Raw genomic sequence first — 13,616 nt, 5'->3', positions numbered from 1 at the left:
ACTGTGGTGGTGCCCATACAGTCAGCACAATAAACCTCAGCATTCGCATTGTAACGAGCTCATTCAAGCAAAGCTATCTGCAGTAGGGACTTTCCCCTCTAGAAAGCATGCGCATTTTGATTTTACCTATCCTCAAACTGGCCCTTTGCTCATTATATAAGAGTAAAAAAAAAAAAACACACCCCTAGATGGAAATTTAAGATGCTAATGAGACATGTAATGTATGAAAAAGCACGCATAGCTACTACACATGTGCACCCAGAGGCCCACTCAGAGCCTGCTTCCTAATAACAGCTCTTCCCACCTCCTTATGAATTATCACGTAAGTCTCCCATAATGGGAGTCTTCCTAGTGCCGGTCTTGGCTGTCTCATCCTTACAAGAAGCCCGCCCTGAATGCTCTCTCTCTCTCTCTCAGGGTGTACTGTCTATTCTGCACCTAACTTACAAGATATTCTTCTTGTTTTGCAATACATTGTTCTATGCTATACCCCCTTTGCTGTGTGTCTGTTTAAATTCTTTTAAACTCAGAAGACAAGAACTGAGGTCTCACATCAGCCATCATCAAGCCCAGAGTAGACCCCAAACCAGGAAAGTAAGACAAGAATGAGGGTCATGATGGGGAGAAGGAAGTCTTGGAGAGGCCCCTCACTTGACTTTGGCAGCTTCTGGAAGATGCTGCAGCTCTGAAGGCATGTTCAGAATATCAGGAAAATGCTTCTCCAGGATCATGATCAGGTAATGGAGCAGAGAGATGTTTCTGTGGACGAAAGTCAGGTCAGTGGTAAGTGACAGAGGAAACTGGGCACGAGGGTCAGAGGGAAACTAGGATGGGGTGTTAAGAGAAAGGGGTGATGAGTCTTAGGATGTGCCCGTCCTAATAGAGGGAGGATGTGAGAGGCCAGGGTAGGGTGAGATAGAGGCCAAGGAAGTGGCCAGAAAGGGAGGTCCTCACCTGTCGATGCTGGACTTGGTGTCAGCAATCTTGTTGAGGCTGGCCACCCGGAACCCGTAGGCACCTCCACGCTGCCCTTTGTTCATGAAGTTGCCTATGGCTAGAATGACCTCTAGCATCTGCCTTAGACGCTTGCTGCGGACCAGCTCCCGAGAGGCCAACAGGATGGCTGGGAGAGGAAGCACAGGTCAGAGCCCTGCATGGGCTAGGCAGGGCAGTGGTTCCCATTGCACCCCAGGAAGATGCCACCACAAAGCTCAGAAAAGGGGCTGTCAAATGTCTTCAACTCTCAGTGAGGCAGAGATTATACCCACTGCTCAGCAGACCCATCGATTTCACATTCACCCACCTCCAGGGGAAGCAGACACTTTCACTAAGGCCAATTCAGCAGACATCCCATTTGTAGGACATGCCAACTCTTCCCAAGAAGATAATTTCAGAAGATCTTTTCTTACATGTACTTAAAGATTATTAAGAAGGCCAGGTGCAGTGGCTCACACCTGTAATCCCAGCACTTTGGGAGGCTGAGGCAGGGAGATCACTGGAGGTCAGGAGTTCGAGACCAGCCTGGCCAACATGGTGAAACCCCATCTCTACTAAAAATACAAAAAATTAGTCGGGTGTGGTGGCGCGTGCCTATAATCCCAGCTACTTGGGAAGCTAAAGCAAAAGCGTCACTTGAACCCAAGAGGCTGAGGCTGCAGTGAGCCAAGACTGTGTCACTGCACTCCAGCCTGGGCAACAGCATGAGACTGTCTCAAAAACAAAAAGAAAAAAAGATTATTCAGATATTCTTTCCATGAATATACTCATAAATATTACACTTTTAATTTTCTAAACTTAGCACTTAACTTCAGCATTTTACCTATTATGGGATTGCTTCTGCCTGTCTTGAAATGCTATATTCTATTGGTTTTTTGGAAAGAAAAAAAAAATTCATCAATTAAATAACATGTCCTCGATAATATTCTATTATTTTTGTTCTATAAAATAATGGCATGCTTTTCAGTTGATAATGTCTAAGATTTGATGAAATAAGCTACTTGACATACTGTTGAACGTCATTTTTAAGATTTTTCCAACCTTTGGGCATCTTAACCATTTTCCCCCAATGCTCTAAATGATATCTTTGCTAGAAATACAAACTAAGCTAACAGTAACCAAAACTTCAATAATTCATTCTGCTGTGTGTGCTCTGGCCCTTCCTCAGCTATGATGTCTTTATGGTGGGTGCGCAGAAAGGGGACACAAATCCTGAGATTTTCTCTACTAGTTACAGAATGTGATTTTGAATATTCAGTGTGGCAACAAAAGACTAGATTATCCTGTGATCTATGGCTTATGCCAAACTGAACATTCTTTAAGATGCTGCTAGGAAGATAAAATGAAAACGACTTGGCTAAAAGTTTGTAGAAAGCTTTGAACACAGTTAGAAATAAGTTACTGTTAAAAAGAAGCTGTACCAGCACTTTTGGAGGCTGAGGCAGGCAGATCACCTGAGGTCAGGAGTTTGAGACCAGCCTGGCCAACATGCCGAAACCCTGTCTCTACTAAAAATATAAAAATTAGCCGAGTGTGGTGGCACACGCCTATGTAACCCCAGTTACTTAGGAAGCTGAGATGGGAGAATTGCTTGAACCCAGGAGATAGAGGTTGCAGGGAGCCGAGATCACACCACTGCACTCCAGCCTGGGCAACAGAGTGAGACCCCATCTCAAAAAAAAAAAAATTGTAAAAATAAATAGTAAGGCTTGTCAGTAGCTTTTAAGTTGAACACGTACATACTCTATAACCTAAAAGCCACATTATTCTTGGTGAGTATTTGGGTTGTTTCTAGGTTTTTAAAATTCTAAATCAAATGGGTAAATTATGGTGTATTCATATAATGGAATACAATGCAGAACTGAAAATGAATAACCCACTGCTACATGTAACACTAGGGACAACTCACAACCATAATGTTGAGCAGAAGTCACCAGCATAAAATTATTCATACTCTATTATTCCATTCATATAAAGTTCAAAACAGGCCAGACATGGTGGCTCTTGCCTACAATCCCAGCACTTTGGGAGGCCAAGGTGGGCAGATCACTTGAGCCCAGGAGTTTGAGACTAACCTAGGCTACATGGTGAAACCCTCTCTCTACAAAAATACAAAAATTAGCCAGGCTGGCAGCATGTCCCTGTAGTGCCAGCTACTTGGGAGGCTGAGGTGGGAGGATACCTTAAGCCCAGGAGGCAGAGGTTGCAGTGAGCCAAGATCACACCACTGCCCTCCAGTCTGGGTGACAGGGCAGGACCCTGTCTCAAAAAAAAATAAGTAAAAATTTAAAAAATAAAACCACTAAAACTAATCTAGCAGTCAAGATGGGTTTGACCTTCAGAGAGGAGGGAAGGGGTAAAGTTTGGGAAGGGGACATAAAGAAGGCTCCGGGGGGTTGGAAGCTGTATTTCTTGACCTGGGTATTGATTACACATGTGGTTCCCTTTTTTAATTCCTCAAGTAGGACTCTTGTGATTTGTGTACTTTTCTATGTGCATGTTATGTTTCAAAAAAGTTTATTTAAAAGAATACTTGGGAAAGTTTTTGGCAATTTATATTGGTTGGGATGTTTTTTCTAAGGTTTATATGCTATTTGGAAAATTTGCAAAGGAATCCTTCTAAAAATGCTAAAATGTTGGCAAAACAGAAAATGACAAGAGTTCAAAGGAAATCAGTGTAAATGGGAAAACGCCCAGATGCAGTTCTGACATTTTAGATATATTCACAAGAATAATATATTCATGAATATATTCATAAGAATATTACATTTGCAGCCATATTCATCTTGACTACATTTGATGAATGTATTTATAATAAGAATCGGTAAATGTGGTATATTCAGCAATAAATATATTCATAAGAAGAATATATTCAAGAATTATAAGTTCATGAATATATTCATAGAAGAACTGGAAAATTTGTCAAAATTGGTGAACTGGCTTTTGGCAAATGGACTCAGAGCACTTGCTGGGGTTAGGAGGGCAGGTGTCAACAGCTCATCACCTAGCTGGGATAGGCTAAATCTTAGCTCTTCCAGGAATACTTCCTGGGAGAACTGGAAGGAAGAATAAGAATCCCATCTTTGCACACTCCTCTTTTCTCCACCTACAGTCACACACACTGATCTGATTCTATAATACACAACTTTAGGCATATCTTTCCTATCTAGCTCTTAGAGGAAAGAGACCTATGTCTGGTCTATACAAGGACAGCAGCCATTGCTATACAGAGCAATTATTATAGAGCAGAGCTATAGAAGAGTAGCTTTCCCCAGCAGATCTTGCTATCCCAAACACATCTTACTTGGCTTAGCTTGATATCAAAGGGAGACTCTTTCCTGAGTATCCATTGACTTTTTTTTTTTTTTTTTTTTTGAGACAGTCTTGCTCTATCACCCAGGCTGGAGTGCAGTGTTGCCACGTCGGCTCACTGAAAGCTCCGCCTCCTGGGTTCATGCCATTCTCCTGCCTCAGCCTCCCCAGTAGCTGGGACTACAGGCACCCACCACCATGCCCGGCTAATTTTTTTGTATTTTTTAATAGAGATGGGGTTTCACTGTATTAGCCAGAGTGGTCTCGATCTTCTGACCTTGTGATCCGCCCACCTCGGCCTCCCAAAGTGCTGAGATTACAGGCATGAGCCACTGTGCCTGGCCTCCACTGACTAATTCTTAGGCTCCTGGGAGCAGGAAACTGTGTGAGATTAAACCTTTCTGGTGGCTAAGCTACTCTGGTTCCGAATCTCCAAATAGCAATTGCTCACATTTGTTCCACTGACCCAAGATATACAAATAGTTGTGCACACATGTCTTGTGCTGAACTCCTCATTTGTGCTGCATGCTCCAAAGGCAGTCTGCAGCAGGATGAAAGAAAGCTGTGAAGAAGATAAGGATTCACCCATCACCAGGGCAGGAGATATGGCCAGACCTTGGAAATGGAGAATCACTGCTGTTATCTATGCTTACCACCTGTAGGTCCCTTGATGTGTGTATTTGTGTGTGTGTGTAGTGTGAGGGGGAACGAGATCTGATTGCAGAAAGTGTCTGCCTTAACTCTACATGTTCCACCCTATCCAAAAACTCTTCCTGAAGCATCTCAATGGATTTCAGGAAGGGCTACTCCCTGGACTGGGCATCTCAGGGAGTACTGACTGGCCCTGGTGTCCAGCAGGGGGTGCCCATGCTCTGTTCTGCCCCCAGCCTGGCAACCTCAACACCCTGGAAACAGGCTTTCTTGCTCCACTCTTCCGACCCTGTCCTCTCCACAGATGAGCCTCCCAGCCTCTCCTGCTTATTGCCTCCTAGGTCCACATGTCTGCCCACCATCCTGACCTCCTGCCTCTCCCAATAACTCCACACCCCTCCCTACTCTGCCATCAGCACAGGCAGCCCCTGGGAAGTACTAGAGGACAAGAGGGAAGGGACTGCTTTTGAAGATCAGCCATCTGCATTCCTACCCTGGTTCCACCACTCACCAGTGTCATAGCCTCGGGACATTAACACAGCCCCACTTTAGAGAGGAGAGAATGGAGCACACGGAAGTTAATAATAGCACCCACTCGTGGGATTCCTGTGATGACCAAATGAGGACCAACCAAGCAGAGTGCTTCACACAATGCTTGGCGCATGGTTCTCATTGAACTACAAATTTCTCATCTGGAAATGGCCTGTGTTGGAGGTGTTCCCTGACTCAGAAAATCAGATGCCTCTAGAAATCAGCTTGTGCAGTTTCCTACTTTCTGAATGGCTCACACTAAAACTAACGTGCCCAGAAGTCTTCTATGAGCCTAGTACCTCTCAAGTAGGATAAAGACCGATGAGCTCAGTCCCAGCCAGGCATTGTTGTAGGTGTAGCTATTATCTTTTCTACCTTTCCATCCCATGCTGGGGCAGATGTCAATAGACGCCCCACCTTGGAGAGCTTGCATGCTGAGGCATAAGGAACATGTCACAAGGTTGGTGCATGTGCTAATTATAAGCAAGTGCATATTTTTATAATCATCATTTTACATTTTGTCTTTGAGGTTTTGCTTTTGCTTTTGGGTTGAGAATAAGAAAGGGGTTTCCCTCTGCCCCTGTTCACTGTCTCCCACCCACCCTCCCTTTCTCAGATGCCTCTCCACTGTAAGCCTCCTGCAACCCTCAGCCCTACCTTCCACTTTGGGCTTTGCCTCAGCCAGCCGCTCCTGGAATTTCTTCTTGAAGAAGAGGGCTTGCAGTCGCTGCTGGTAGTGGTCAATCCTGTAGACAAGGTGAGCCATGTCTTGAGGTATCCCACCCCTACCCAGGCCAGCCCCAGCTCCAGGAGCCAGCTCCAGCCTCCTCTTGAGCCTGCCCACCTCTGTCCCCTTCCTCTTGGCAGAACCCCACCTGCCCCAATCCCAGCCCCACCTGCCAGAACCCCACCTGCTCGAATCCCTGCCATGCCTACGGCCCCAACCTGCTCATTTCATAGAGGAAGCGGTCAGCGCGGGCCATCCGCTCAATCTCATGCTTGTGTTCCTCCAGGAGGTCAATGTCGCTCTTCTCTGGGATGAACTTGAGGAGCTGCAAAGAGCAGGCGCAAGTCACACAAGCAACTGGTGAGCAGCAGACATATGGTGCGGGGTGTGAGAAGCTGTACTGACTCAGGTCAAGATGGGGAGGGTGCCTTGAAAAAGAGAGATACCCTCTTGTGGACAGATTTGTTTCATCTGCCTGAAGGAGATGACAGGGCACCCAGCTCTGAAATTCTTTTTTCTTTTTTAAAATTCAGATGTAACTGATATACAGTATTTCTTTCTTTTTTTTAAAGATAGGGTCTCACTCTGTCCCTCAGGCTAGAATGCAGTGGTATAATCATAGCTCACTGTAGCCATGACCTGCTGGGCTCAAGCAGTCCTCCCACCTCAGGTCCTGAGTACCTGGGAATATAGGCATGCAGCACATACTGGGTTAATTTTTTTTTTATTTTTTATTTTGTAAAGACAGGATCTCACTATGTAGCCCTGGCTGGTCTTCACCTCGTGAGCTCAAGCGATGCTCTCACTTCAGCCTCCAAAAGTGCTGAGATTACAGGTAGGAGACACCACGTCTGGCCTAAAGTACCCTATTCTTCAATGTATGGCTCAATGGTTTTTCTTTCCTTTTAAACAAACTTGAGGTATAATTTATATAAAATAAAATGCACCCATTTTAAATGTGCAGTTCAGTGATTTTTGTCAAATCTCCATCCATTGAGTCATCATTCAGATTAAGATAGAGAACATTTCTATCCCCCAGGAAAGTTATTTTGTATCACTTCAGTAAGCCGTTCAAGTGAATATAGGCTCTCAGCTGAATTCTAGGATGTTAACCAGATTTGCCTGTCCTTGAACTCATGCTGTATGCTCTTTTATGTCTGGCTTCTCCCCAACATAATGCCTAAGGTTCATCCATGTCATGGTCGTTTGTTTATTGCTGAGGATTCCACTGTATGAATATACCACAGTCTACTTATTCACTTTCCTATTGATGGACAGTTGGGTTGTTCACACTTTGGGGGATTTATAAATAAAGTTGCTATAAATAGAGTTGGCCCCTGAACAACACAGGGTTGAACTATGCAGGACCACTTGTATGTGGATTTTCTTCCGCCTCTGCTGTCCCTGAGACAGCAAGACCAACCACTCCTCTTCCTCCTCCTCAGCCTGAAGACAATGAGGATGAAGACCTTTAAGATGATCCACCTCCACCCAATGAACAATATATGTATTTTCTCCTTTTAATGATTTTCTTTTTTTGTTTGTTTTTTGACAGTCTCACTCACTCTGTTGCATAGGCTGGTGTACAGTGGTGCTATCTCGGCTCACTGTAACCTCCGCCTCCTGGGTTCAAGCAATTCTCCTGCCTCAGCCTCCCAAGTAGCTGGGACTACAGGCAACGTGCCATCACGCCTGGCTAATTTTTGTATTTTTAGTAGAGATGGGGTCTTACCATGCTGACCAGGCTGGTCTTGAACTCCTGACCTCAAGTAATTTGTCCACCTCGGCCTCCCAAAGTGCTGGGATTAAGGCATGAGCCACCGTGCCCGGCCTTCCTTCTAATGATTTTCTTCATAACATTTTCTTTTCTCTAGCTTACTTTGTTGTAAAAATACAGCATATAATACATATAACATAAAAATGTGTTAATTGGTTGTTTATCTTATCAGTAAGACTTCTGGTCAACAGTAGGCAATTAGTAGCTAGGTTGTTGGGAAGTCAAAATTTATATGTGGATTTTTGACTGCACGGAAGGTCAATGCCTCCAGCCCCCACATTATTGAGGGTCAACTATATTCTTGTGTATTTATTTTAGTATTTGTACTCGTTTCCCTGGAGTTACACCTGAGAGTGGGATTACTAGGCAATAGGGCGGGTGTATGTTTAGCTGTAGAGTGCACTTCCAAATCGTTTTCCAAAATAATTGTGCCACATGAGAATTCCAATTGCTTCACATCCTCGCCAGCACATGGCATTGTCAGTCTTTTTAATTTTAGCTACTCTGGTGGGTGTGTGGTGCCCCCTTACTGTGGCTGACTGTATTTCTCTGACAACTAATCGTATTGAACACCTTTTCATATGCTTATTGTCTATTTGGAAATCCTCTTTCATGAAGCGCCCTTTCAAGTCTTTTGCTCATTCTTAAGTTGATTTCTTCATCATTTTCTCATTGATTTGTAGAGTTCTTTGTTCTGAATGTGATCTTTGTTATACGTATGTATAGCAAATCTCTTCTAAGGTTTGTCTTCTCTTTTCACTCAGTAACCGTGCCCTTTGATGAACAGAAGTTCTGAATTGTAATGAAGTCCAATTGATGATGTTCTCGTGTGTGTGTCTTTCCTAGGTTTCCCAAAGGATCCAAAAAAAACAAAACAAAACAAAACTGAGGGGGAAGAGATTTGGGGAAGATATCACTATTCCTCATCTGACTTTGCCTTGGGAGCCATGGGAGAACGACTCCTGGAGAACACGCAACCTTTTCCAGCTTTCCCCAAGAAGGGCTGGCCCAGGGGGGTTTCTATAAACCTTCTCCCTAACTCTTCGAGCCTGATTTCTCCTTGACCCAAAAATCGTAGCCTCTCTGGGGGCTGTTGGGAAGGGGCATGGCTGGCCCCTGGGTTCAGTTCCCCTTCCTTCCCACGAGGGACCTCACCTGCTCCAGCATGTCCTTAGCGAGATCCTCCTGCTCATCCATCTTCAAGATGGCCTGCCGGATCTCCTCATTAGAAAGCTTCAACCTAAAGCAAAACCCCACCTCAGTCCAGGACAGCCTTCAAACCTTCTTCTCCCAAAGGTACCACTCCGCCTTCCCTCATTCCCTAACATGGACTTGGGAATGTATTTAATAGTACTCCCCCCTCACCTCCTCTACAAAGCCTTCTTAGACTAAACTAGTATGATTCAGTCCATAAACTTGATAATGAGCATTTAATGTCGAAATAGAGACGTGAGGGTCTCTGTTCTCTTGATAATCCATCAGAGCTGATAGGGGCCATTTGGGAGTAAAAGAGATGTCTTCAATGTAGACCAAAGGGACAGGGCAAAGAGTTCCTGATCCTTTTCCTCCTCCTCATGCTTAAAAAATGCACAGCATCTCCACGGGAGGACAGGATTATCGGCAAGCCACTAAGAGGGCAATTTCCTGCTGCCTTCGTTCTCAGAACACAGAATTGCTCTCAGTCTTCTGACAGCGCCTCAGCTCCCACACAGCTGTCCCAATCAGTCTTGCTGTCTGGGAGATGGAGAAGCCACACAGCCCCGTAGCCCTTCCCTATCCCCTCCACATGCACCCCCATTGGGAACCCTGGGGATTCAGAATTCTTTCCACCATCAAGTGGGGGAAACTGAGGCCTGGGGGCTTGTGAGAGGAAAGGGGGGAGGATGTCTCAGAGGCAGCTGGGGCAGCACTAAGTATAGTATGGGAGGTGGTGCCCTCTGACCCTGGCTCAGGCAGGAGGCCCCAGTACAGAAGCTGTGCTGTTAGCGCAGATACTGCCCTGTTTGTTCTGCAGCCGCGGGAAATGCTTAGGGGCTGAGATCATGCTGCTCAATGGCCTGAGCCAAGCGAGGCCCTCCGTGGGCTTAGAGCAACTCAGCCGCCAGACGCTGACCAGGCTGGGCAAGGGCCTCGTGACTGGGCAGAGCCTGCAGAGCCCCGAACTGCTGCTCAAGGCAGGTTCCCAGGAGACAGTTCTAGATCAATGCCCTCCCCTCCCAGGGGACAGCAGAGAGGGAGAGGCCCAAGACTGCCATCACTTCATTCCTCCGCCCCCTTTGTCCCCCAGGCATTCAACTCAACCACCTTCTTTTGCACATACTTGGAAAGAAGGATGATGCAGTTTTGGGCCCTCCGGCCGTCAATGACCGACAGCTCTTTGACCTTGCGGGAAGCCAGGTAGATGTCCTCGGTGGAGCCCAGCTCTTTCTGCAACCAACAAGTCAAGTGGACGGTTGAGGTGTGTGTTCCCTGATCCTCCTCTTACCCACCCCGCAACAGCCACCTCCTACCAATCCAGAAATGCTCCCAGCGTGAGGGGAAGGGGGAAGAAAAAGATGGGGGGCCGGGGGGTGGCTAATGGCTAACTTTAAGAGAAGGTATCTGGAACTTTTCCATAGGCTCCAATGGGTTGGGGAAGGACACTGAGGAGTCCCCCAACCTTTCTTTTTTTTAAGAAATTATCCATTCTGGGCAACAAGGGAAGGGACTGTGCCAGTGGGTCAGGGCATGACTGATCCCTGTGGCTTTGGGCAATGTGACATAACCTACCGTGTCTCCCACAGAATCAACTCCCACTCCTACTGCCCAACCCAGAGGCCTTCCTCAGGCTTATGCTGAGAAGCTGGTTGCAAACCCCCAGAGGGAACAGTTACTGACTCCTAGGGACTTCAGGTACAGCCCAAGGTGCCCAGGTAAAGAGCATCCACAAGTTCAGAGGTATGGAAACTGAGGCAGAACTCTCTCCTCTGAGTCCCAGCAGGCAGATTCCAGAGAAACCATTGATCCCGCCCCACTCCTTCTCTTGGGCCCCTAGTGAGGTAGACAGGAGGCTGTCTAGTGTGTTGTTCTTCCTCTGGGAGGTCCCTCTTGCACAGCTTCAGGGGCCACCTTGCATGGTTATGTTTGTGAATTGTGTAGTGCCTACCCTGTGTGCCCTTACAGGAAAGGCTCTCCTTTGGCCTGCTGTGTAAGACAGTAGACCTAGAAGCCTTCTCCTCATTCCAGGAGACATTGACCTCCACTGCTGCCAGGGGTCTATTTGATTACCTCCCTCTGCTACATTTCCTCTTTCTCTTTGGGGGGTCCTCTCCCATACCACCCTGTATGAATGGGGGATAAGGTAGAAGGTGGAATGGACAAGTCCTCTCTGTCTGGCCCAGTACAGAGCAGCAGCCCGGGACAGCAGTTAACAGTTGGAGGGGTCAGAGCCCCGAGAGTAACTCACCTGCTGAGAAGGATTAGTTATCAGCTCCTAGGCGGCAGCCACAGCCAACAGAGAATTAAACATGCACAACATTAGCCAAGACATTTGGGGACCCAGAAATAGCATGACAGACAGGGGGATCCCTCAGCATCTACACTGTCCACTTTGTCCCAGTGAGACCCATGGTTGGAGACAGGCACCCGTAAGCGGCACTAGACAGGAGCTGCTTCTAGCAGACACGCACTCTGAGAAGCCAAACAAAGCGGAGATCAGGCAGCTCCTCCCCTCTGCCCAGTGGGACCACCACTCCCCAGTCAGCACAGACCAAACCCCTGAGTTCTCCCACCCCAGGCTTTGCTGCCTGTTCTTCCTTTTCCTCTGCTGAAAATGTGCAGAGAGGGTAGAGGACATTCCTCCATCCTGGGATGAGTTCACCTTTCTAAATAGGGGAGGAGTCACAAATGAACTCTATCTGGAAGCTCCAGAAAGTTGTGTTTATTGAGGCAGAGGAAAGCAGGTGTCCTTGAATTTGCTCACTGTCCCTCATCTGTCCTTTGATGTACAATGGGAACTGAAGAGGCACAGCCCACACCTCTCTTCTCCCTGACACTGATGGAGTGGAAGCTACCAACTCAAAACCCGCATGGGGCATAGAGAAGACCATGACTCCCAGGACCTCCCCCGCCCCACAACCAGCTGTGAGAGGAGGAAACAAGGTTAACACGGCCTCCGGGATCTCTCCAGTCCTGCTGCTGGGATTTCAGTCCCAGAGACTGGATGTTCCACTGAGTGAGGGGAGGCAGGTGATTGCACTGTGTGGGCTCAGAGAGGTGAGAGGGACAGGACAGGGGGCCTTTCAGTCTTAAATCTTCTCAACTCACCAAGCTGGGATGCCCCAGACCCAGTCTGTCCAAAACCCATAACCTTCTTTCCTGACTGGCCCCATCCCAGCCTCACTTCAGGGCCCTGGAGCATGGGTAGGCTGGACCAGAGCCCTGTCCTGCAGAAAGACTCTCAAACGAGGAGGTGGCCTGCGATCACCAAGCCTGGGACGCTTGCCACACACTCCTCTGTCCTCAGCCCCACTTGCGGAGAATTGGCTCCCAAGAGCCAGTGCTCATAAGAGTTCCTTTCAGCTCCAGCAGCCTCAGCTGCCAGTCTGACATGGACATGGGGTTAAAAATGTCTCCTGGAATTAGGAGTAGAGAATCTGATGCTGTGGGCACCCACATGTAAACAAACAATCATCTGGCCAGAGCCCTAGGAGCGGCTGCATGTGTCCTCGGTCATCCACAGATCGGGGCTGGGCAGAAAGTGAGCTAGGGCACCCTCGCCAGCTCAGTGGGGAGCCAGGCCACAACAGCCAGCCATTGCCAGGACCCACTCATTGGCACCCAGGGAAACCCTCGAGACTGAGGTCCGAGGCTAAGTAGAGAAAACAAGGAAGATGGTAGCCCAGCCCCAAGAGGGATCAGTCCCTCTGGGGCGGGGCCAGAGAGAAAGCAATTCCCTGAGGCTTCTAAGCTGGTCACTCCCTAAATTGACTTAGAGGGAAGGCCCCCCGCTGTGCTAGTTACCATGCGGATTCCTGGGCCCCAACTCATCTCCTGAATCACATTCATTTGAGGGTGAGGTCTGAGAAGCAACCCTTTTGGCAATCCCCGCAGGTACTTGGCACAGTTTGAGATTCCCACCTCAGGAACGCCCTGCGTTCTGGCAGCAACTCACCCCATACTTTCTCTGTGAGTGGAGGACCAGACTTGCTGGCAGCCACCTGCACAGAGAGCCTTGAGAGCAATATCCAAGGCCTCCCCAAGCCCAGCCCCAGCCCCCTGAGTGATACGGAGCAGCACCTTCTGCCTTCCTTGCAAGGCAACATCCCCTGCTCGGTCTCATAGAGGTGTTGACAGACAGAATGTGGTGGAAAAGTGGTTTGAGAAGTGACTATGCCTTCTAAGCCTAGTCCCTGAATCCTGGGCCAGAAAGAGCAAGGGTTCACAGTGGTCAGGCCTTGTGACTCTACCTGCGATGCTCCAGGATGGAAGAGAGAAATGGACAAAACACTGTTTCAATACTTGGTGTATAAATATGAACCATAATACAAGGATGTTTCCCCCTATAGCCTGTGCACCTCTACTTCATACCTACATCCTCAGCAAGAATAAATTCATCACCTCATAAAGAATAAAATCATTCAG

The 13,616-nt window shown here is 47.5% G+C and overlaps 1 protein-coding gene and 2 long non-coding RNA genes across 3 annotated transcripts in view; 2 read left to right on the top strand and 1 right to left on the bottom strand.

Moving 5' to 3' along the window:
- DAAM2 (dishevelled associated activator of morphogenesis 2) overlaps nt 1-13,616 on the bottom strand; it is an 85,054-nt gene that overhangs the window by 6,874 nt on the left and 64,564 nt on the right. Inside the window, 7 exon segments of the mRNA XM_017870164.1 lie at nt 652-759; nt 955-1,123; nt 6,148-6,236; nt 6,436-6,542; nt 9,150-9,234; nt 10,315-10,421; nt 11,440-11,466. Of these exon segments, the coding sequence (XP_017725653.1) occupies nt 652-759; nt 955-1,123; nt 6,148-6,236; nt 6,436-6,542; nt 9,150-9,234; nt 10,315-10,421; nt 11,440-11,466 (692 nt within the window).
- On the top strand, nt 6,157-10,365 carry LOC108528368 (uncharacterized). Its single transcript, XR_001885112.1, has 5 exons — nt 6,157-6,247; nt 6,504-6,577; nt 6,962-7,052; nt 8,841-9,290; nt 10,282-10,365. It is a non-coding gene; the product is annotated as an uncharacterized LOC108528368 (long non-coding RNA).
- LOC108528369 (uncharacterized) lies at nt 10,358-13,600 on the top strand. Its single transcript, XR_001885113.1, has 2 exons — nt 10,358-10,452; nt 10,778-13,600. It is a non-coding gene; the product is annotated as an uncharacterized LOC108528369 (long non-coding RNA).

Source organism: Rhinopithecus bieti, unplaced genomic scaffold (assembly GCF_001698545.2).
Source record: "Rhinopithecus bieti isolate Rb0 unplaced genomic scaffold, ASM169854v2 scaffold_4553, whole genome shotgun sequence".
In the NCBI taxonomy this organism is placed as follows: Eukaryota; Metazoa; Chordata; class Mammalia; order Primates; family Cercopithecidae; genus Rhinopithecus; species Rhinopithecus bieti.
Note: the sequence above shows the minus strand (reverse complement) of the source record. Positions and strands in the feature narration are given on the sequence as shown.